This window comes from Anabas testudineus, chromosome 11, assembly GCF_900324465.2.
Source record: "Anabas testudineus chromosome 11, fAnaTes1.2, whole genome shotgun sequence".
NCBI lineage: Eukaryota > Metazoa > Chordata > Actinopteri > Anabantiformes > Anabantidae > Anabas > Anabas testudineus.
In genome coordinates, this window is record NC_046620.1 from 21,801,735 (window position 1) to 21,824,114 (window position 22,380).

Sequence of the window (22,380 nt, forward strand, 5' to 3'; positions counted from 1 at the left end):
TGTTCAGTTACTACTAAAACACATCAGTGAGCACCATTACTCCACTGATTGATATGTTCCGTCTATTATCAGCAAACATTACTCTGTTCCAATAACACGTTGTGTTTGGTAATGTAATTTATACATTTAAAAGTAGCTGATCATTAGAAAACAAGGATGATAACACAGCTGAAGACATGTATCTTTTTAATGAAAGACATGGTCATTACTATGATAGCGCAGGCTTTTGACTAGTACTGTATGTGACTGAACCCGAGAGCGATCCGACCTGAAACCTCAAGTACTTTTGGTTGGGTTAGGGTTAGGGTTGTATCAGGTTCTGTTAAGGTATCCACCCTCTAGTGGACGATGAAAGAAATCTAGAAAATCACCAGACTGATCCTTCAAAGCACTGAGTGAAATGAGCTGTAGTACCAACACTTCCATCACTCCTCACAGCTGTAGTCTTGTCCCTTTCTGCAGGTGTGGTGTATGGTTACAAAGGCTTACTGCTGCTGCTCGGCATCTTCCTGGCCTATGAGACCAAGTCCATCTCCACAGAGAAGATCAACGATCACCGAGCCGTGGGCATGGCCATCTATAATGTAGCTGTGAGTTCAGTTAAAACATGTCACAACTGTCAGGTACTTCACTCCACTGGATGTTATGAGGTGTTACAGTATCATAAGTTGTAGAAGGCAGTGGTGTCATTTAAAACCAAATTAGTGCTCTGCCTAACGTAACAAGCAATTTGAGTTATTGGTAAAGAGATACCAATAGCACATACTATATTGTGCACTATTTAGAGTTTTCACCATTTTGTAGTGGTGTCCAAATGTTTTTATTTTATATATAGTGAAAAGTATCCCACAATGCAACAGAGTAGTGCATATGGTAATAACACAACGTTCTGCTAATAATCCAACAATGCACAATGACACAGCAAGATTAACCTTTAGTGAACTACTCACAGAAACAGCAGAAGTTAACTTTTTTTGTAGCTTTGTCACTGGACAAAAACTTGACACTATCAGGCTGTATTTGTAAAATCAGTGGATTTGTCCTTTAAAATATCATAATTCAGTTTGGAACTGTAAACAGGACGTCATTTAAACAAGGCTATATCAGCATTAGTGCAGTAATGGTTGAGTGTTCCATTAACAGCTCATTGTGAGCATTTCAGCACTAGACACACAGTATACCTCGACTCTTAGTGTAATTATTGACCCCTGTGGTGCAAACAGGACATGAATGTACCACTGTAGAGTCATCTTAGAGATAAATGTAAAAACAAAGTGTTCCTATAGACTGTGAGCTCTGTGCCTGGCCAGCCTGTCTATATATATTCACCATGTGAGGAGGCTGATTAGTGTGTGTGTTTGTGGCTGTAGCTGTTGGCAGCCAGAGTAATGTGTTTGTCAGTAGCGTGCCTCTCTGTAGGCTCTGTGTTAGTCTGGCAGACTTGGTCTTTCACTTCCAATTCTTCATCAGCACAGCCTCTCTCAGCAGGCACGTCTCTGACCTCTCGTCCCTCGTTTCACGCTCTGCCGAGGAAGCTCTGTCGTCCTTAGTGGCCAGGCTCACCTTCAACCCAATTTGTGGGCTTAAATTAGGGTGGAGCCATCCCGGCATGCGTATCCTACAAATGACAAGACCAACCACATGCTGCGGGAGATTGTGCAGCAGGCCCAGAAACACGGAGAAGAGAGATACAGAGACCTGAAGTGACAGGGCTGTGATATGAAGTCATCAGCAGGAATAACGTTACATGTCAGAAATGCTCCCAGATACATGCTCCACATTAAACTTTTGTTGCATTCACATACTCGCACATGGATGATCTTTTGTTGTACACTGTCTAAAGCAGACTTCAGTGGTCCCTTTAGGATTTTCTACAGTAAGTTGATGAGCTAATGAAGTAACTAATTAAATAATCAATTATTACTGATTCATTATTACTTTGTTCACTTTACACTAAATAATATTAGGTCTCAGATATATCTACATATAGATCCAAGGGTTCATGAAGAGGATGAGCAGATTATGTGCACGGGTGAATCTAGAAATGTATAATGTGACGTGAAGAAGGGTGTCGTAAGCTGTGTGGGAACATAGATTGATAGAATGACAGAGTCAAACACACACACACACACACACACACACACACACACACACACGCTTACACACACACACACTCACATACCACACATTCACATTCACACACACACACACTCACACACACACACACACACACACACACATTCACATTCACACACACTCACACACACTCACATACACACTCACACACACACACACGCTCACAGACCCACACACACTCACACACATTTTTTTTGTCTGGTAGTCAGTGTGAGGACACTCCTTGACATAGTGCATTCCCTAGCCCCCTACTGACATGCAGGTCATCTACTCTGTTTTCATTTTTCATTTATCATATGTACTGCCTTACCCTAACCCTAACCATCACATCTTACTGCCACACCCTGAACTTTACCCTAACGTAACCAAAACCTTATTCTAACCCTAAAACCTAGTCTTAACCCCAAAACGAGAGGACTGTCTATAATGTCCTCACTCCAAAGGTTAAAAATTCATGCTGGTCCTTACACTGATAACCATATGAACACACAAACTACAACCACCAGGTGGTTAATGTTGTGGCTGGTGATACATGTAGTGAGTAGTGGACAAACAGTTTCTAAACCACTACAAACATATCTTTGAATTCCTTGTTAATTACCACCAGTGTACAGGCCAACTGTATATTTGTATGATGAGCTAAAGTCAGACCTCAGTAACTGCTGTTTGATTTATCCGTTGGCTCTTACAGTTATTTTCTTATGTGCAGCCAGACACAATGTGATTTTCATGTGCTCGGTGTGAATAACTCTGACATTCTCCCCTCAAGTGTTCTTTAAAGACATCGCTGCTGTGTGGATGTGTGTTATAATTAGCCAGACCTGTCCGCGCTGTCACATAAAGTGTAGTGAATTGTTCTGCTCTTTACTGCATCATCACGAACAAGAAGTCCTTTCACTGCTACCAAATTTCACTTGACAAATTGCTAAGTATTCCACTCTGCATGATAATTTAGAAGACAAGGGAGGCATCTGCTGCTGGTTTGAAATGCCACTCTCTTTCCAACCAGTCACACACACACACACAAAGTGACTTTTTAATCAGCAGCATCTTTAGTTCATCTGATTGTGTGATTTTCTTTCCTGTTGTCCTATTTTAATTCATCTCAGCAGATTATGCATTGGACACTGAAAACAGCAGAGAAAGAATCAGGATTTGTTTATTGCTCTTTCCTCTGTTAATCCTGCTGTGGTTTGCTTTTCAGTGGCAGTCAGATTCACCTCTCTGTTTGAAACATGTTAGTTTAATCCCAGTGCTTCTGTCTGCTAACACTGGTTACCTCTAGGATCTATTCATGGAATCCTCTATGTGTTTATTATTAAAAAGTGTGTTTTTATCATTAAGAAGTGGCCGCCCACTCATTTTGGACTAGGAAGTGGTTCATTATTCAGCGACTAGAAATCAAAGTTCCAATAAAGCAGGGTTTTTTTCAATATTGCATTGCTGCTACTCACAAACAGATAGTTAGAACTGATGAAGCCTCAAGCAGGTTCAGCAGATACTAGACAGCATCTTTGAGACATGGACACCTAGAACTTCAACGTGAGTAAAGAATTTGAAATGGTACTTCTACTGTACTTGTAAGTGGTGTATTTTGTGACATGTACTTGTACGTTGACTTTGTGTACTTCTAACACTTCTGCATGAGGGTATGAGTGAAAAGGAGCACAATAAGCCACTTAGGTCCATAGCCGGCCCTGTGCTGTCCCATGTGAATAAACAGTAGCAACGTTTTTATTGTAACGGATGATTGTGGAAAATGGGTCCATGTGTTGCTTGTTCGTGGAGGTTATTACAGCAGCTGTAGCAATTATAAGAGAAAATTATTGATGTAGGTAAAGAAAGAAAGTCTGCGCTGAGGGTTGGGATGGCTGAAAAACATGAGTCCAACATTTGCTTATACTGAGGTAGATTGTACCTTTTTTCATTTTGGACCAGGAAGTGGTTCCTAATTAGTCCCTAGTAATCAGAATAAATAAAACTGTTTCCACATTACATCGCTGCTACTCTCAACCAGTCAGTTAGAACTGACCCACAACATTGTTTCCATGACAACAAAGCACCTACGGGTCAAACGAGAGGTCAAGGACAAATGATTGAGCTAGTTTTATGTGCTATACGACAGCACAGCTCATTACCTGCTAATCAGATTAATTAGCTTTTTGTTTCACCTACTTCAGTCATTTCAATCTAAGAAGGTATTTTGCTCAGTCTAACTCTTATCTGTCTTCAGAGGACGCTGACTTACACAGACACGTGCTTGACTAAAAAGGTACTTCAAAGAAAGTAGACACATCAAATTCTTTCCTCAAGAGAGTAACATAAAAATAAATGATTAAATGTACTTAGTAACTTAACAATTCTGCTAGTCAACCCCAGCAGACATCGGTTCCTGTAGTTAACAAGATAGGAAGACACCATTCCTTTTCTTTTCACAGCATTTGAGTCAGAGTCAAACCTGATTGAATGTGCCGTGGAAGCCCCTCTGCTGTTCGGCCTATGGCCGTTCTTCTCAAGCACAACCTTCCTTTAAATGCGTCTGTGTTAAGGCAGCAGACTGTGTGGAAACAGTCTGTCTCCAAATGAATGACAGTGGTTATCTCTCCGCCAAGGAGTGCACAGAAATGCTATTTGTTCAGTGAGGTGGGTGAAATGAATTGGTCGGTTTTGTGTGTGTGTGTGTGTGTGTGTGTGTGTGTGTGTGTGTGTGTGTGTGTGTTCATTGTGTGTAAGTAATGACACAGCAGAGGAAACATGGTGCCTGCAGATGTCATCCTGCTGCTTCTATTTGCCAGTCTGGATAAGATTTCTTCAGCTCCGTTGCAAAGATGACCGACTGTCGATCAATACGTATTGATTTCCAGCTTTACCTCCACCTCTTTCGTGTTCCATTTGATGTTGTGCTCAGTCTCTGTCGCTCGCACCTCCACCCTCTCAATTTCTATCTCAGACTCCAATTCATCTCCTCCATCTCTCTCTGCTTTGCTCTTTCTCTCCTCTACCTGTCATCTCTGCCTCATTCTAATTCAGTTTTGGGCTTACATTCAGTACGTTGCTAATAAAAGATGTGTACTGAAGACTGTTGACATTGAGGTGCATGGATTGTTCAGAGGGATAAGATACTGCTGGAGTTACATTTAAAAAGTCAAACCGAACCTCTTGTCTCTTGTCGTGGTTATTGAATGTTCCAGAGTAAAATATTGGGGTTGTGTAAGGAAGAAATGATGAAGGCAGAAAAAATGACAAATGTAGCAACAGTTTTTAATTAGAATTAAATTCATTCACTTAAATATAAACCAGACATCCTACACAATGACAAAATAAAATCAATAGATCAAAAGAAACACAAGAGGGCAACATTTCATTTCATTTGTAACATTAGATTTGCATGACAGATATTGTCTAAAGCTTTGACCTTGTACCCAGCATCCGAATCACTGAGGTGAAGAAAAAAGAATATGATGACTGCACGTCGTCTACAGATGTTCCATGTGTTTAGATCTTCATCATCTGTACGCCACCACAATAGTTTTGAATCGAAACAGTCAAGATGTGCTGTCAAGTGACTCTCAGCTTTCATTTTGTTGGATATAATGGATGAAGTTTGTAGGAATTACACTTTTTTAATTTAAAGACATCTGAATTTGGTCACTCAAAAATATTTGAACAATAAATATACCAATGAACGACCTTGTCATCTTTAATAGTCGGTCGGAAATCTTTGCCTTCAGTGAGTGCCTGAAGGGTTTCTTCACTGGTGGTGCTGTCACTTCTTTACTGCTCTGTCGTCACGTCCTCATATTTTGAGGAGCGTTGTCTCGCTCCTTGGATTCAGGTGATTTGACTGATGTGGCCATTGATAGAACATTATTGATAGAACTAACAGCATCTATTGAATTTTGACAAATCTTTGACCAACAGTCATATCATCTTTAAATCTAAAAGAACCAGTTACTTTGACAGTGGCCACACCGTAACCTCCACCATGCTTCACAAATGAGGTGGTAGCTTCAGATCATCAGCAGTTCACTTGTTCAGACTCTTTTCTTCCTGTATTTCTGTTCTGGGTCTGATAAACCCTACTGTGGTCTTTGTGTTTGTGACGTGTACCAGTGGTTTACATCTTGTGATTCTTGTCTTCCCCCTGGATGTTCTTCTTGATATGGCCCTAACTCTTTCAAAGGGATTCTTCTTCACCACAGGGACAGTTGTCTTCTGCTCCCTTTAATGTTCCTGAGCCCTCCTTTCTTTTTAAAAATGAATCACCACACACCTAATATTTTTGCTGTCTATTCAGTTTGTTTGCTGTCATTTTAGCCTTTTAGCTTCATTGGCTGTGACAGAAGGAAGGAAATAAAACACACAAACAACTGCCACCAAATTGGGGGTCTGTTAATAAAAATGGCTGTAATTCAGCTCATCTCATATTTGTAACCACCCTCTTCAGTTAATAACAGCACATTTCCAGTTCTGACGTGTGACTGTAGTTCTCGGTCAGATCAGGAACTTTCTCTACATGTTGTTCTGGTTTGTAGAGGTTAGGGTTGGGGTTAACCCGTCTCTAGAGCTTTGACTTTCTGGCCCATGGTGACCTGACTTGTTTCTTTTTCTGTAGTAAAAGAAATAAACATGTAGTTTGTCTCTGTTCTTTTCCTCAGGTGCTGTGTATGATCACAGCTCCGGTCACCATGATCCTGTCCTCCCAGCAGGACGCGTCCTTCGCCTTTGCCTCCTTGGCCATCGTCTTCTCAGTCTACATCACACTAGTGGTCCTGTTTGTCCCCAAGGTAAGACTGCATCACTCCCTTCATCTCATCATCTCCCCCTGCAGATTACAACAGCACACATAACGAATTGGCTTTCATCAGCAGTCTAAGTCATCTGGGCTGGTTTAATATATCACATAATGACCTGGAGATTGAGCATCAATACAATACCTGTCTGCTTGGTTCTGTCAGGATGGGGGTGCGCGTCTACATGATCTATTGAAACCATTACTTCTCAACGGACATGATGCAGAGAATAACAAACTTAGTGTTCCACTACAATCTGACAAATCTCTATATTGAAACTAATTTAAAACAAAAAGTCGAGTTTATTCACAGCTAAGCGGGCACATTTCTAATATTTATTGGCAGTTTTAGATGCAGTACTGCCACCTTCTGGATTCAACTGTGCTCCATAGTGCCTCTTTTGCAGGTTTAGTACAACACACCCATGATGCCAGAAAGCTAGGTTCTAAAAGTTTCTGAGTTTTGGTTGAAACTTGGTTTGCCAGCAAGAACCAAATCCATTCTCTGTTCATTGAAAAGCACAAACAGTTCACACTCTGCTATTAACACAACTAGACACAGAAAAGGAACAAGTCATGACATCACAGGTAGTCATTTATGGTTTAATGATATTATCTGAACTCCTGATGTGGAAGTAAAAGCAAACTTGACGTGGCTGTGGTAGATATCACACAGTATACCATCAGCCACAAATTCTGTTCTCGTTACATCAGAACTAAACACTAAACTATACTAAACTTTAGACTTCCCTGCTTCCACGTATGGGGACTATGGAGTGCTAATTTATTGTGATCCAGTGCAAAATGGATGAAATACAGGCTGAGGAGTTGTGTAAATACACAGAACTAAATGATGGCGTGTCTTACAGCTAAACTGAATACAAGACAGGCTGATAAATCTTCTGCCAGACAGCGTGCAGTGTTTTAGAGTAAAGGCAGAAGCTCACACATTGACTGACTCAGCTGTTTTTATTCTGTAGTGGAATGGGAACTAGGTTTTCTAAAGCAGAAGTCAACATTTGTGCTGTTGAAAGTCTGCTTATAGAATGAATGGTCCTGTTTGTCTTTTATTTATAGTACTACATATTTGTAGTGAGCCAGCAACCATTTCAGAAATACTATTTAGTAGCAGTTTGGGGTATTTTTTATTATTTGCTGAAATTTTATGGATCCGCAATAAATAAGGACTCTTCAAACAGATGATATCTAAATATTAATTCATAGCCCTACTGTCACAAAAATGAACAATCGTTCAGTAATGGTTCTGGGGCAGCTGCTTGTAGAAATCAGGCCGTGAGGGGTTTATAGAAACCACTGGATTCTTATATTGTGACTTCCTCCTTATTCTTATTAGGTCAGTTTCACTACTCATCCAGGTAGTTTCTTCAGTCTGAGGATACTTGGTTAGAGGCCACAAATATCTTATCAATATCTTATCTTCCAGCTTGGTTTCACTTCACACTTGGCCTGGTCTCATTAGGTGAAGCACTAGAAGGGGAGGGTGTGAAACGGTGGAACAGTCACACCTCTGACAACCCCTCCTGTCTCCATGTGGGGACAGGATGAAAGGGCAGCATTATAAACTGAAGACAGGTTGTGTCCTCCACCTCTGTTGAGTGAGTGGGGATTTATCTACACATGCAAAGCTTCCCTCACACCTCTCTCAAACCACTTGTCCATCACTGTCCTCACGTAGTCCAACTCTTTTGATGCTGTGTTCATTATTATTGCTGCTACATCATGTCACGTCACCTATTCTGGTCATTTTAACACAAAGTCAACAAATAAGAACTGATGAAAAGTCTTCACATTTATATCGAGAAAACTCATTAATGATTTGCAGATGCGGCGTCTGATCACGCGGGGTGAGTGGCAGTCAGATGCCCAGGAGACCATGAAGACTGGCTCATCCACCAATAACAATGACGAGGAGAAGTCGAGACAGCTGGAGAGAGAGAACAAGGAGCTACAGAAGATCATCCAGGAGGTCAGCCAGGCCTTTTCTTCTTCACTGAGAGAAAATCTGTCATAAGAGAAATGTCTTTCTGGAGCTTTCAGTCTCTTCTTCCTCAGCAGACATACCGAACTTTATTTGCTTTGGTCTTCACTCTAACATACACTAGATTAGTCATGTGATGACACGTCATCCCCATTTATCTAGTCTTTCCAGAGGACTTCTGTCTGCTAAGAAATTAATGCAAACAGTCTTATTCTTCTTTGAGGAGCAAGAAGCACAAAATTGTTGACCTATTGTTACCATTTCACCTTTCAGAAAGAAGAGCGTGTTTCGGAGCTGAGAAACCAGCTGTCTGAGCGACAGGCCCTGCGATCGAGGAGAAGAGCATCCACTGTCACCAATCAGAACCACAGCTCTCCCCCCATTGCCATCACCCAGAGCGACCCCAGGTCCCTGGCCCATCCTCCAGGGTACCCTGCTCCCACATCTGATCCCCACCCTGTCCCTCCGACCTTCACCAACTCTTCCAGCCTCTACCAGCCTGACAGCAAGATCAGCCGAAACAACTGCCACACCAGCCGGCTGCAGCTGCTTTACAAGTGAGACGGATCCACGTGGAGAAAATGAAGTATGAACATGAGTTTGAAAAACAAATCAGTGTCTGTTGGAGAAGTTGACTCCAAAACTCATTCTACAGATCCGCAGAGACCAGAGCGGAAAGGTTAATGGGGGGAAAAAAATCTTCTGTGAGGATTACCGTCTACATGTCTTTCACTCTTTCTGAGCCAATCAATCCAATGATTTTCTTGAAAAAGAGATGTACATATATCTTGTTCATCATCAAGTGTTGCATCTGCCATTGATTTACAATGTGTCATCCAGATTGATGGAGGAAAAGAACATGTTCACGATGCCCTGACCGCCTCAGCTACAGCTGCTAGTCTGAGTTTTATCATTTGAAAAATGTAAACAGCGTATGTGAACGCTGGTAGGTTTAATAGTTTATGCCTATTTAATGTTGAAGCCAATACCTGCTTCTCATTTTTGGAAGTGCTGAAATGACATTTTATTAGATGAGTTCTTTCTATTTTATTATTATGAGTTATTGCTATTCAAGTTCACATTAACATTAAATCCATGCATTCTAAAAATGAGAACCTTGTAAACAGATCTTCAAACATGAACATATGTTATATGTTATGCTAACATGTATTAGCTCAAACGTTGATATATGTAGTTACACGACTCAACACAATGAAATTAACATATGACTCCTAGTGAGTATTCAAGAACCTTAAACCTGGTTCTTTTTTCCAGTGAGTCCGAAACAAATGTAAGAGCAGATCCAGTCTGCTCACACGGGTATTTTAGTAAAATCAGAAACGAGAACACTTGCTAACATTAGGGTGGACCACAGCAGTAACAGCGTGAGGAGCTAAACAGGCTGTGCTTAGCAAAAAGACCAAGATATTTTGACGGAGAATTCATTTTACAGGTATCTGTACTTGACTTTGACTCCTAATGTGTTTATATAGTGCTGTATACTGTATCAAGAGGATGGACAACAGGGCAGAGGGCAGATGATGAGTTTTGTGAGTAGCTGGATGCATCTATCACATAATAATCATCAATAGTCATTTTGACTATTCTTGTTAAATGTTGGATGTTTTTACATTATTTTATATTATTGGTCTCTGTTAAAAGAGATGGAGAGTGTTTGTACATACATGTGTTCATGCTAATGCTCTCACTGTGGACAAACACATGCTGGTGATACAGTGCTGAGAAGAGGACGCTGCTACAAGTGTGTCACATTTTTGGTTTGGTTGTTGTGATTTTTTACACTACACCAAGTGTTGAGATCGTCACACTCGAAGTGAAGGAACCTTATGTGTGTGTTTTTTTAATTTCCCTGTAGACAAGGCAGATAAAAACCAGAAATTCAATTCAATTACCTAGCTATCAGCTAACGGAGCTAATGGAGTTAGTATTTATTTGTATGTGCACGATTGTTTGTTTGGTTTTTTCTTTTCATGAATTGACTCTTAAAATGAATAGTTGTTCGAAGGTGCATGTTTCTGCATGGGGAGGGAAAAAGGAAAATGCTGCAGGACAGATAAGCAGTATATGAAATTGGTGAATATGAATTTGAAAGTTAGAAAGTTAAAAACAGAACGAAACACTGACCAGATGATATGCAGATTTAAAGTGCATTTCAAATTCACCTCTTCTATTTCACTTCCTGTGGCAGTACTGTATTTTTAGAGATCGATAACTCTGATTCAGCTGAAAGTTTCCAGACCTTTCAAACTATCAAAACCTCAACACCACTTCAGCTTTCCCTTTAGCAAGAGAGTTCTGGCTGAGCTGGTATAGAGTTGGGTATCATCAACTGGAGCACATCTCAATGTATAGAGGAGCTCCACATCTTTGATACTGTACTGTAACGGTAGATCCAAGTTTAATTAGAAATGTCAGTAGCAGTACAAATATGAGTGAGACCAGCAGACAGCAGCTTGTCACTACTTTCTGTTTTGCCATCGTATTGCCTCTTTTTACATGTTGAATTTGTTTCAACAACAGCTGGTTATTCTTAAAAGTAAAACCATTAGGTTAACATCAGATTTCCCCTCTAAGAGGCACTGCAGTATTCACACTTCTGCTTTTTTGATCTTGGGTATTTTGAGGACAGACTTTATGATATTGTTTCAATGGAAAGCATTTTATGGTATATGGTGAAATTACACACAGGCTTGAATTGTGTATTGTATTGTGCCACTCTTTAGAGTAAGATGTGTCTTTTACTTTTCTGTCACCACTTGAAATGAGGATGTTGTGTCTGACTGGTTCAGAACGTGTGATTTAACAAACTCGCCCTGGACTTTCAGCTACGTGCCATTGACTTCTCCAGTAAATAGAGTTTGCTTAAGTTGGCAAAATGTGTCATCACTTTTATTGTGCGACCAGTGTCTTTAATAAAACAAAGCACTTTTGTTTGGCTTCAGTGGAAACAGATGCACTTGCTGCTCTACTCTGATTATATCTGGCAAAGTATGCTTGCACAAATTACTGGTTATAAGTTACGTTTTGGCCACATTTCTGTTTCAAAGACCAACAACACATGTTCACCCTTAATTATGAGACGTTTGCAGTCATCGAAATGTGTGGTAATGTGTGTCCTTTTGTACTGACACAATGCCTGACTCCTTGTGGCAGCTTTTAATTTGAGCCATGTTTCTCTGTGAGCAATACATACTCCTAATACATACTGTTTTTTACTGTCTTAAACTCAAATACTGTATTTTGTGTCTGTGTCTGAGGTGTAGAGCTCTATAAGTTCTTGACTTTCAGTTTAGCCTCATGTTCTCTCTGTGAGTAGTAGCACAGTTTGTTTCATTACTGTGGATATTTTGCATTGTCATACATACTTCAGATTTGCCTAATAAAGAGTGTGAGGCACAGATGTATGAACCATGAGAACATTGTGCAGTGCTCCTGCTACAGTGAATATGTGTAAATATCAGCTGTATGTTTGTCTGTAATAATGTATTTTAACTGTTGAGTGTGTAAAGCAGTGAAGATGTCAGTGGTGTTAAAAACATACACACACACTGTAAATAATGATGTAAATAATAAGACATTCAACTTTGCATATACAAGCTGTATTTCATGTGGTACAGTATTCAAAATATATTTCTATATACTGTATATCTGATTTGAACATTATTTGAAATGTAAGAATTCAAATAAAACTAATTGTTTTCCTCAAAATATTGTCTGCATTCAATGGAGATTAGCGAGATCATCCATCAGCAGCACGGTCGGACGGTCGGTCTACTGCAGGGCTCCAGACTGAAATACTCCACTTTCTCTAAAAACATGAATGTCTATAAAGAAACTGTAACACAAAAACACAACACAATACAGCATAACGAAATAAATTAAGATACAAAGCGACACAACACGCTATGATGTGGTACAGTACTCCACAGCACCACACAACAACACAGACCATATGGTACAATATGATGCAATGGGACAATGCCACAGGATACCAGACAACACAATAGGCTATGATACAACAAAACCTAACACAAACTGATAAACTGTACCATACAAATTGTCAGGACACAACATAATCTCGTATAATACAAGCGATACAAAACAACTAAATCCAATACAACACTGCACTGTGCAATATCAACACAAAATGCCACAATGGTATGTGACAGTACAGTATGACTCACCCCAACCGGTCGAGGCGGATGGCCCCACACAGTGAACATGGTGCTGCTGGACCTGGTGCTGCCTAAACCTTCCATTATAAATGTCTTGATATGACGTTTGTTGTGATTTGGTGCTATACAGTATAAATCAACAGAATTGAATCAGATTTAATATAATTTGTACAAAACAATAAATAAAAGAGAAATGAAATAATGTGACACCACTACAGTTTTATTTTTAGCTTACTTAAATTCATTTCAGCTCAAATTCAGCTCATGAAGCTTCAAACCCCTTTTCAGTAGAAGTACAGCAGTTCTGGGGCTTTTTGCTAGTGTGGTTAATAATGACTGTAAATCAATACAAAGTTGTTCTGAGTAATCATTTGAGGAAAATCTTTAGCAGAGTATGAACTGATTTTAGACAGAACTTTGCACAAATAGCTTTCCATCCGCCCTGTTGAGTTCCACAGACTGTCAGAATCCATGCCAAACAAACATTTCTCTTGTCTGAGCTCAACATGGCGGCCGCTGTTCCAGCACCAACTTCGCCCAGAGAGGACAACGTGCTGCTTCTGAGAGCCTACAAGAAGATCGCTGACCTGAAGGAAGACATCCGTCGCCTGTCTGATGAACTTCGACAGAAGGAGTCCTTGTTGACCAGCGTCGTCGATGTGGCCTCGGAGCAGTCCAAGCGGATTTTCTCACTCACCACGGCCCTCCAGGATACGGCTCCGTGGGATCCCTCCAGCTGTCCGCGGCCTTCCCTCTGCTCGACTCCGAACCATCAGCCGTCGTGGGCCGAAGTTGTGACGCTTGGGAAGAAGAGGAACCGGGACCAGGAGCCTTCACGTCTCCAGATAAACATTTCCAACCGCTACGCGGCCTTGACCTCCGACGCCCCGAACCACCCAGCTGACGGATTTTCGGCCCCGGCTCCCGCGGATCTTGAACTCCAACCAGCATCGACGCCCGCCGACTGTAACGACTGCCCGGTGTTCCAAATTTACGAGTGACCACGTTAACTGGTGACCAACTTCCGAATGCGTCGCCCGTTGCTGCTAGTTACGGCAGCTGTTGGGAACAGGAAGAGAGCTCGTTAGCTGTCCTTGTCGATGCCGATTTGATTGTTTATCGTTGTTTTATTAAACCTAACTCGTAGCTAACGAGTATTTCGACAAGAACATGCAGCACTAGTCCGACGCAGCATCAACGTTGCTTGTTCTGTTTTACGGGAGAGTCTGAAATCAGAGGATCCTCAGTGGACCGAGGAAATCTCTTCGTGACTCTGGTCTGTGTTCATTCAAACATCAAACCTGTGCGTTTCGTCTTTGGGGCATTGTTTACGTGAATAAATGCTAACTACATAAATATTCTGTCGCACTTCATTACAACAACATAAATTAAGAAAAAACAATGTTTGTTCGGGATTCGAACCCGCTTCTTATTGTAGGAAAAGGTTCAGGGTCAGAGGTGAAAACCACTGATCCAGCAGATGATCGACGCTTATTATCTGTTTGTCTGTATTCAACCTCCACAGCATCAGACACACGTCTCTCTGAACAGCAGCAGCAGACACATCAACTTGTGACCACCGTGTCTGTGGATTCACAACTTCAGCTTCTAATAATGTCTCTGTTCAACACTGACAGTGTTTCTCCTCAGGATTGGTCTGCTGGTCACTACAGTAACGAGTCATGTCCAGGAAATACAATAAATAAATCGTAAACGTTGTTCGTTGTTTCGTGGTTTCGTGGTTTCGTTGTTGTTGTCATGAGGTCTGTTGTAAAGAGGAACTCTTCCTGTATATTTCACTGCTCTGTCCTCATGAAAATCACAAACCGCTGCCGCTTGTCTGATGGTCCTTGGTACCAGTCACCCTCAGAAATAGTTATAAGAAATAAGATGATCAGTGTCGTATTTGATACCGTGAGCAGCGGTGGGAAAACACTGGACTTGCAGCGTGTTTAACCACTCGGCCATCACCTCCACCTGTAGGATCGAGGGTTCACAACATGAACTCATCCCTCATCCAGCCCCCGGTCACAGCGGCTGCTGCATTAACTTGTGACCCGAGTGTCCGCGATGAGATTTAGCGTATTTATCACAATGTGGCATCAATCGCAAAACTAACGGGACAGTGGCTGTTTTCAGTCTCACTGTCTCTATATGGCCAGGGTACATCGGATTCCTGCTGTACTTCCATTTCGAGTAGACTGAACGTGTCATGAGCAACAGAGAGTCGAATAGGAAGTGACCAACAGCAAATACCGAAGTCCCTATTTGACTAGTGCCCCCTTTTTGGGTCCACTGCCTGTATCATACTAGGAATAATCTATCCAGTATGGAAAGTAATCATGTATGAAAAAACACAAGGCAAGACACTGTGGTAGGACATCCTAAATACAGTTGAATCTATATAGCACCACATGTCAACAAATGTATCTCGAGACACCCTACATAATGTCAGAATCTCATACATACAAACAAACTCCAGTTATTGGAGAGGTAGTGTCAGATGTTGAATTGCATGGTGTCAAACTAAGATTTATGTCAGTCGAGGTATGATGAATACCAGAGCATGACAGTACCAACAGCAGCACATATTAAAGTCCCGAGATTGGTTATGCAGTTGAGTCAACACCTGGTTCTGTGGTCTGCAATCCCACACCAACAACGTTCAGGTGCAAACACTCCAGTTTGACTGAGACAAGCCCCTGAACACCATTGATCATGGTATCTTAAACTTAGCAATGACACAATGGACCAATACTTGGCATACATCCATATAAAACTCTCACATATCATCCCAAAAATGACTCCTGTAATTGCATAAAAAAAGCCGTTACCCAATAGTCAATCCCCTTCACATAGTAATACTGGGCGGAGAATATGGAGGGGAAAAAAGCTGGGGCCAATTTGCTCATCACCTGCAATGAGAGACATGTATATAAGGTGACCACATGCTACAAAAGCTGTGGATGTGTAGAGGAGTTAGGAATACAGCAAGAACGCAAGAACGCAAGACAGCAAGACAGCAGGAAAGAAGGACAGAAGGACAGGACAGAACAGAACGTAAGAATGGACCCAAAACTAGTACAAGAGATCATTGACTTCAAACTGAACAACAAATTACCAGATGGTCTGTCAAAACATCAGCGATATGTCATCAAAAGGAGATCTTCAAACTTTGTGCTACAGGGTAAGTGGAAAGTTGACAACATCAATCACAAAAATCCAATTTGTCCTGTGACACCGAGCTGTTGCAATGACCTGTCTTACTTTCAGATGGAATTCTTTACTACACCTGTAGAAGAAGACAGGATAAAAGAGAGCACCTGGCCAGAGTAGTCCTCTCAGCTGCTGAAGCGAGTACAACATTTACTGAATTCCACTGCAGCACCATTGGCGGACACTGTGGTGTGGACAAAACGCACAATGCCATCATTACCCGCTACTACTGGCCGGGGATGGAGGCAGACATCCGCAAATGGGCAAGTTGAAGACATCATTGTCATCTCCAGTCTACCATGCCGCCTGTGTTCAAGTAGCCAGTTAATGTAACAACGTCAGAACTAATGAATGCAATCCCCAGTGACATTCAATATATGATATATCCCATGTCATGACGGCATTGCTGCTGAACATTATAATGATCAATTACATTAGTCTGATTGGGAAATGCACATTAGTGAATTGTACATTGTCCTCAGGTTGCCCAGTGCCCAGATTGCCAGGCAAAGAGGGCCAGCCTAAAGGAAAAGACACAGTATAACCCAATAGAGGTCAGTGCCTCCAGTCAAACGTGCCTATGTACTGTGGGCTTTCAGTAAAGATGTCTAATTATCAGTCAACCTCAACAGGTGAGTGAGCCATTCGAACTGGTTGGGATGGACCTAATGAAGCTCACCGAAACAGAGGGTGGTCATCTCTACATTTGTGTCATGGTTGATTACTTCACAAAGTGGGCAGAGGCCTACCCTCTAAAGAGTAAGACAGCAGATGAGGTGACCGCTTGTATCCTTGACTTTGTATACAAATATGGTGCACCTCAAAGACTGCTTACAGACCAGGGGACAGAATTCAAGAATCAGGTAGGCTAAGACAAACGTCATCATCCCTAAGGAACATCCCGACTATACACTATAAGCCAAATTACCCAAATCCCAGTATGTTGTGCTGTACGACCTGTATTTTGCATGAATTTAAGGTGAATGCCAGACTCTGTGAGGCATTGGGCATAAGGAGGAGCTTCTGTGCCCCTTACCACCCCCAGACCAATGGCTTAGTTGAGAAATTAAATGGGACCATCCAGAGGTATGTTCCTGGACATGTTGTTTAATTGGCAGAGATTTAGACTAACACAAAAGCCTAAGAGTACGTTTGAGAAATGTAACCTTTGCCTTTGCGTGTCATATACTTTTCAGCTCTCTCAACAAACTCGCCAGGCAGAATCCGCATAACTGGGACCGCTACCTACAACCTACAATGTTTGCATTGCGGACTAAAAAGCAACTGACAACACAGTACAGCCCATATTATTTAATGTTTGGACGTGAGGCAAGATATCCATCTGAGGTTCCACAGGAGTATCAGGTAAGGGGCTACAATTGTCCTGTCCTAGAGTTGGGGTCACAATTGAGATAATAGGTGCAACATATGACGACACTGTAGTGCACAGATTGTGTCTTTTCCCTTACTGTTATAGGTGACGACAGACAAGGTTGATAAATTGCTGTCAAATGAGAGGGCATTTGAAGGCTTAAAGACTCAGGGAGTCACCTACAAGCAGGTGACTGACAACATCAAGAAGTCACAGGAAAAGATAAGAAAACGGAAACTTGCAAGGGCCCTTGAGGAACAATTCCAGGTAGGCGACTGTGTCCTCAAGAAGAACATCAGAGAAGAGCAGAGAAAGGGGGGTAAGATGGACAGGGACATGCTGGGCCCATTTAATGTCGTTAAGATCGAGGGAAAGGTTGTCACACTTGCCAGTGGCAAAACAAAAACAATTGCAAACGTGGACCAGTTGACACACTACGTAGAGCCAGAGGAGAGAATACCAGACAAACTCCAACGGCTGAACGCCCTCACAGCTTCTCCCTGCCCTCATCCACCATGTCACCCTTCCCTCCCAGCCAAACCCCCCCTGTCAGTCAAAGGCAATCGTCACCTCCATCATCCACCTGCCTGTGTCCTCAACGATGCCCCACCTGCCACAGCACCAGGAGCACTGACAACAATTCACAGTAATGCCATTTATATCTCAGGATGGAAGCGTGATGACTTGATTTACCCTTATGTCTTATAAGTTTGACATTGATTTGAGTTTTATGTTCTGACAGATATCTGGAACAGAACGAAGGGAGAGATCCTGTGGGCCAAGCAGGGGCCATATAAGATCTTCACAGCGGATCTCCTCAGTCTGGCACCAGGACAGGAGTTGGAAAGTGAGGTAATTGTGGTTCCCATGTTGTGTTTTGCCTCTTTTATCCAGGAACATTTGAGTTACTATGAATGTGTTTCACAGATCATAAATGCCTACCTCCTGGCCGTTGCCAAGACTATTAAAAATAGAATAAAGGTTATTGACACATTTGAGATGACCGCCATTTGGAACGGACAGTCAAGGGGCCTGAGAAAGGTGAGTGCGTGTGTATATGTATCCAGGGACGGTCTTTTATCCATCCTTGACTAAACTGTTGATTTGCAGCTTGATGTCACAGACTGGGACACACTGGTAGGAGCTGTGTGCAAGGGCAGGCACTGGACGCTGGTAGTAAGTACTGCAGTTCCTGCTAATATATGATGAACTTGGACTATTGTACACTAACACATTTTATCCCTGAAAGGCCATGTATCCCAAGCAGGGACTGGCGTTATTCGCTGATCCATTTGGAGCCACAGCCAGCCAGATACAACACTGCAAGGACGCAACACGGTGAGCAACTCCAGATGCATTTCTATACACTGGTTCACCTAAGTGTTGCCTAATGTGCCGAGGACTGCCAGCGCACATGTTATCGGTATTGTATGTTAAGTGGACATTTCTTTTCCGTAGGGCTTTCTTGCGCAAAAGAGACCTTCATGTGTCGAGGTGGACTTGCAGGACCATCCCTCATCCTCGGCAGCAAGACTCAACATCCTGTGGAGTGTTTGTCTGCAAAGTACGGTGATGTACCATATTGTGCATTCAAAATTGGAAAAGGGTCTTGAATAACACCTCAGTGTATTTAAGATTGCTGAGCTGCTACTGAAAGGGGACAGTTTGGAGTTCCCTGTGGACGACATAGACTCCATACGTCTGGAAATGGCCTCACGACTGTTAGAGGACTCAGGTAGGCTTAGAATAGTTGTATGTGAGCCACACCGAGTCTTTTGCATTTCCTTGACCCTAGTAATGACTTGTCTTTATAGACAACCTTGAGGAACTTTGCCGTGCCTGTGGGGAAAGGGACACCTTTGATGCACTTGTGGTCAACTGGGTAGGGAACCTTGAAGGTCATGACATGGTCTGCTGCTACTCTTTAGTGTATTGTGTGCAATGTGCCCCTGACTTTAATGGTTCTCTTTTAGATTGAATGCACCACTTGCGGTATGTGGTTCCACTGCACATGCGTGGGACACCCTGTGACCGAAGGGGCCTTTTTTTGTCCAGGCTGCCAGCCAGGGGCACAGGCTGCGTTTGTGATCTAATCCGACCCTGGTGTGGCGTCAGTTATATTCTTTATTGTTTTTTGTTTTTCTCTCTGTCTCCATTTTACCTTTCTTTTGTTGGCTACGAATTGTGAACCTGCTATTATGTTTGCACAGAAACACCATTACATCGGAGGTGTGTCCTGCCTGCTGCCCAGTGGATTAACTCCAGGACCCAGTGGCCTTTAACAGGGCAAGCAGCCTGGGACAGGGCACAAATAAACAACATTCACAATTCAACACTTGCCCTACTTGTTTGTCTAATTCACCCACACCCAGCCAAGAGTTTGGTGGTGACACTAGTCAAATAGGGACTTCGGTATTTGCTGTTGGTCACTTCCTATTCGACTCTCTGTTGCTCATGACACGTTCAGTCTACTCGAAATGGAAGTACAGCAGGAATCCGATGTACCCTGGCCATATAGAGACAGTGAGACTGAAAACAGCCACTGTCCCGTTAGTTTTGCGATTGATGCCACATTGTGATAAATACGCTAAATCTCATCGCGGACACTCGGGTCACAAGTTAATGCAGCAGCCGCTGTGACCGGGGGCTGGATGAGGGATGAGTTCATGTTGTGAACCCTCGATCCTACAGGTGGAGGTGATGGCCGAGTGGTTAAACACGCTGCAGGTCCAACATTTTCCCACCGCTGCTCACGGTATCAAATACGACACTGATCATCTTATTTCTTATAACTATTTCTGAGGGTGACTGGTACCAAGGACCATCAGACAAGCGGCAGCGGTTTGTGATTTTCATGAGGACAGAGCAGTGAAATATACAGGAAGAGTTCCTCTTTACAACAGACCTCATGACAACAACAACGAAACCACGAAACAACGAACAACGTTTACGATTTATTTATTGTATTTCCTGGACACGACTCGTTCCTGTAGTGACCAGCAGACCAACCCTGAGGAGAAACAGTGTCAGTGTTGGACAGAGACATTATTAGAAGCTGAAGTTGTGTGAATCCACAGACACGGTGGTCACAAGTTGATGTGTCTGCTGCTGCTGTTCAGAGAGACGTGTGTCTGATGCTGTGGAGGTTGAATACAGACAGACAGAGAAAAAGCGTTGATCATCTGCTGGATCAGTGGTTTTCACCTCTGACCCTGAACCTTTTCCTACAATCCGAAGCGGGTTCGAATCCTGATCATACATTTTTTTTTCTTAATTTATGTTATTGTAATGTAGTGCGACAGAATATTTATGTAGTTAGCATTTATTCACGTGAACATTGCCCCACAGACGGAACGCACAGGTTTGATGTTTGAGTGCAGACGGCCCACAGTCACGAAGAGATTTACTGAGTCCACTGAGGATCCTCCGATTTCAGACTCTCCCGTCACACAGTACAAGCAACGTACAAGCTGCGCCGGACTAGTGCTGCACGGTCTTGTCGTGATGATCGTTAGCGCTGTGTTAGGTTTAATGAAACAACGATAAACATTCATATCGGCATTGACACGGACAGCTAACGAGCTCTCTTCCTGTTTCCAACAGCTGCCGTAACTAGCAGCAACGGGCGACGCATTCGGAAGTTGGTCACCAGTTAACGTGGTCACTCGTAAATTTGGAACACCGGCCCGGAACGCCACCAGCACTCGGCTGGCGCAACACTCACGGACTTCGACAAGGTCTGCTCGCCGGAGGATCCTGAAGGAGGCCGTGCTCAGACGCTCCGGAGGACTCCCGAGCTCTGAGTCAGTGGAGCCGGCTGCTCCTCATCGCCCCCCCTCTCCCGTGTCTGTAGCCGCGGCTACAGCTCGGCGCTCGTCTCAGGTGCACGGCGTCTGAACATGGACACAACTCCAGTGGTCTCAGCTCGGAACGCTCTCCTCAGCCCCTCTTCTCTCCGACCACTTTAATTGTTGGAGACTCCATAACCAGACACATCCGGTTCTTCAATGCAGCTACTCACTGCTTCCCTGGTGCCACAGTCCCGGTAATTCTGGATAAACTCCCGAGTCTGTTAGACTCACTTCCGTCTTCCATTGTCCGGGTCATCGTTCACGTGGGATCATGTGACACCACTCGCCAGCACTCTGAACTGACTAAGAAGGACTTTAATGCCCTGTTTAGCTTCTTAAAGTCCTGTGGCAAGTCTGTCTTTATTTCTGGCCCTATTCCCACTCTAGGCAGAGGTATAGGACGTTTCAGCAGAATCCTTAGTCTTCATACCTGGCTCCAGTCTGCCTGCAAGTCTCAGCATCTTGGATTTATTTACCTCTTCTGGGATAGACCCTCATTTTTCAGGAATGATGGTTTGCATCCCAGCCGTCATGGCAACCGCATGCTCGCTGCTAATATACAGCACGCCATTCAGTGTACTCCTCATGACTGACGGTCCCTCCTTTTACCACCTGGAGATCCTCATCTCCTACCTTCACCTCAGGGATTTGCTCCCCTCAATTCCCCTCTCTGTTCTGTGATCCCCACTAACCTAAGTTCTCTCTCCTCTAGCTGTATTGTCCACTCTGTACCACCTCTGGACAACACACCTGTCACAGGTTATCATCAAGGGGGGAGCAGGTGTTACTCCTCATCAGTGAGGCATTTCACCAGCTCC

General features: G+C 42.8%; 1 protein-coding gene across 3 annotated transcripts in view; it reads left to right on the forward strand.

Moving 5' to 3' along the window:
* Positions 1–12,643, forward strand: part of gabbr1b (gamma-aminobutyric acid (GABA) B receptor, 1b) — a 152,677-nt gene extending 140,034 nt beyond the window's left edge. For 2 of the 3 annotated variants that reach the window (XM_026348364.1, XM_026348366.1), the window contains 4 exons: positions 463–590; positions 6,795–6,923; positions 8,772–8,915; positions 9,201–12,643. In XM_026348364.1, the coding sequence (XP_026204149.1) occupies positions 463–590; positions 6,795–6,923; positions 8,772–8,915; positions 9,201–9,488 (689 nt within the window). In that variant the 3' untranslated portion in view covers positions 9,489–12,643. The remainder of the gene's footprint in view (positions 1–462; positions 591–6,794; positions 6,924–8,771; positions 8,916–9,200) is intronic. The other variant, XM_026348365.1, reaches the window with a different exon arrangement.
* The last annotated feature ends 9,737 nt before the right edge of the window (positions 12,644–22,380 follow it).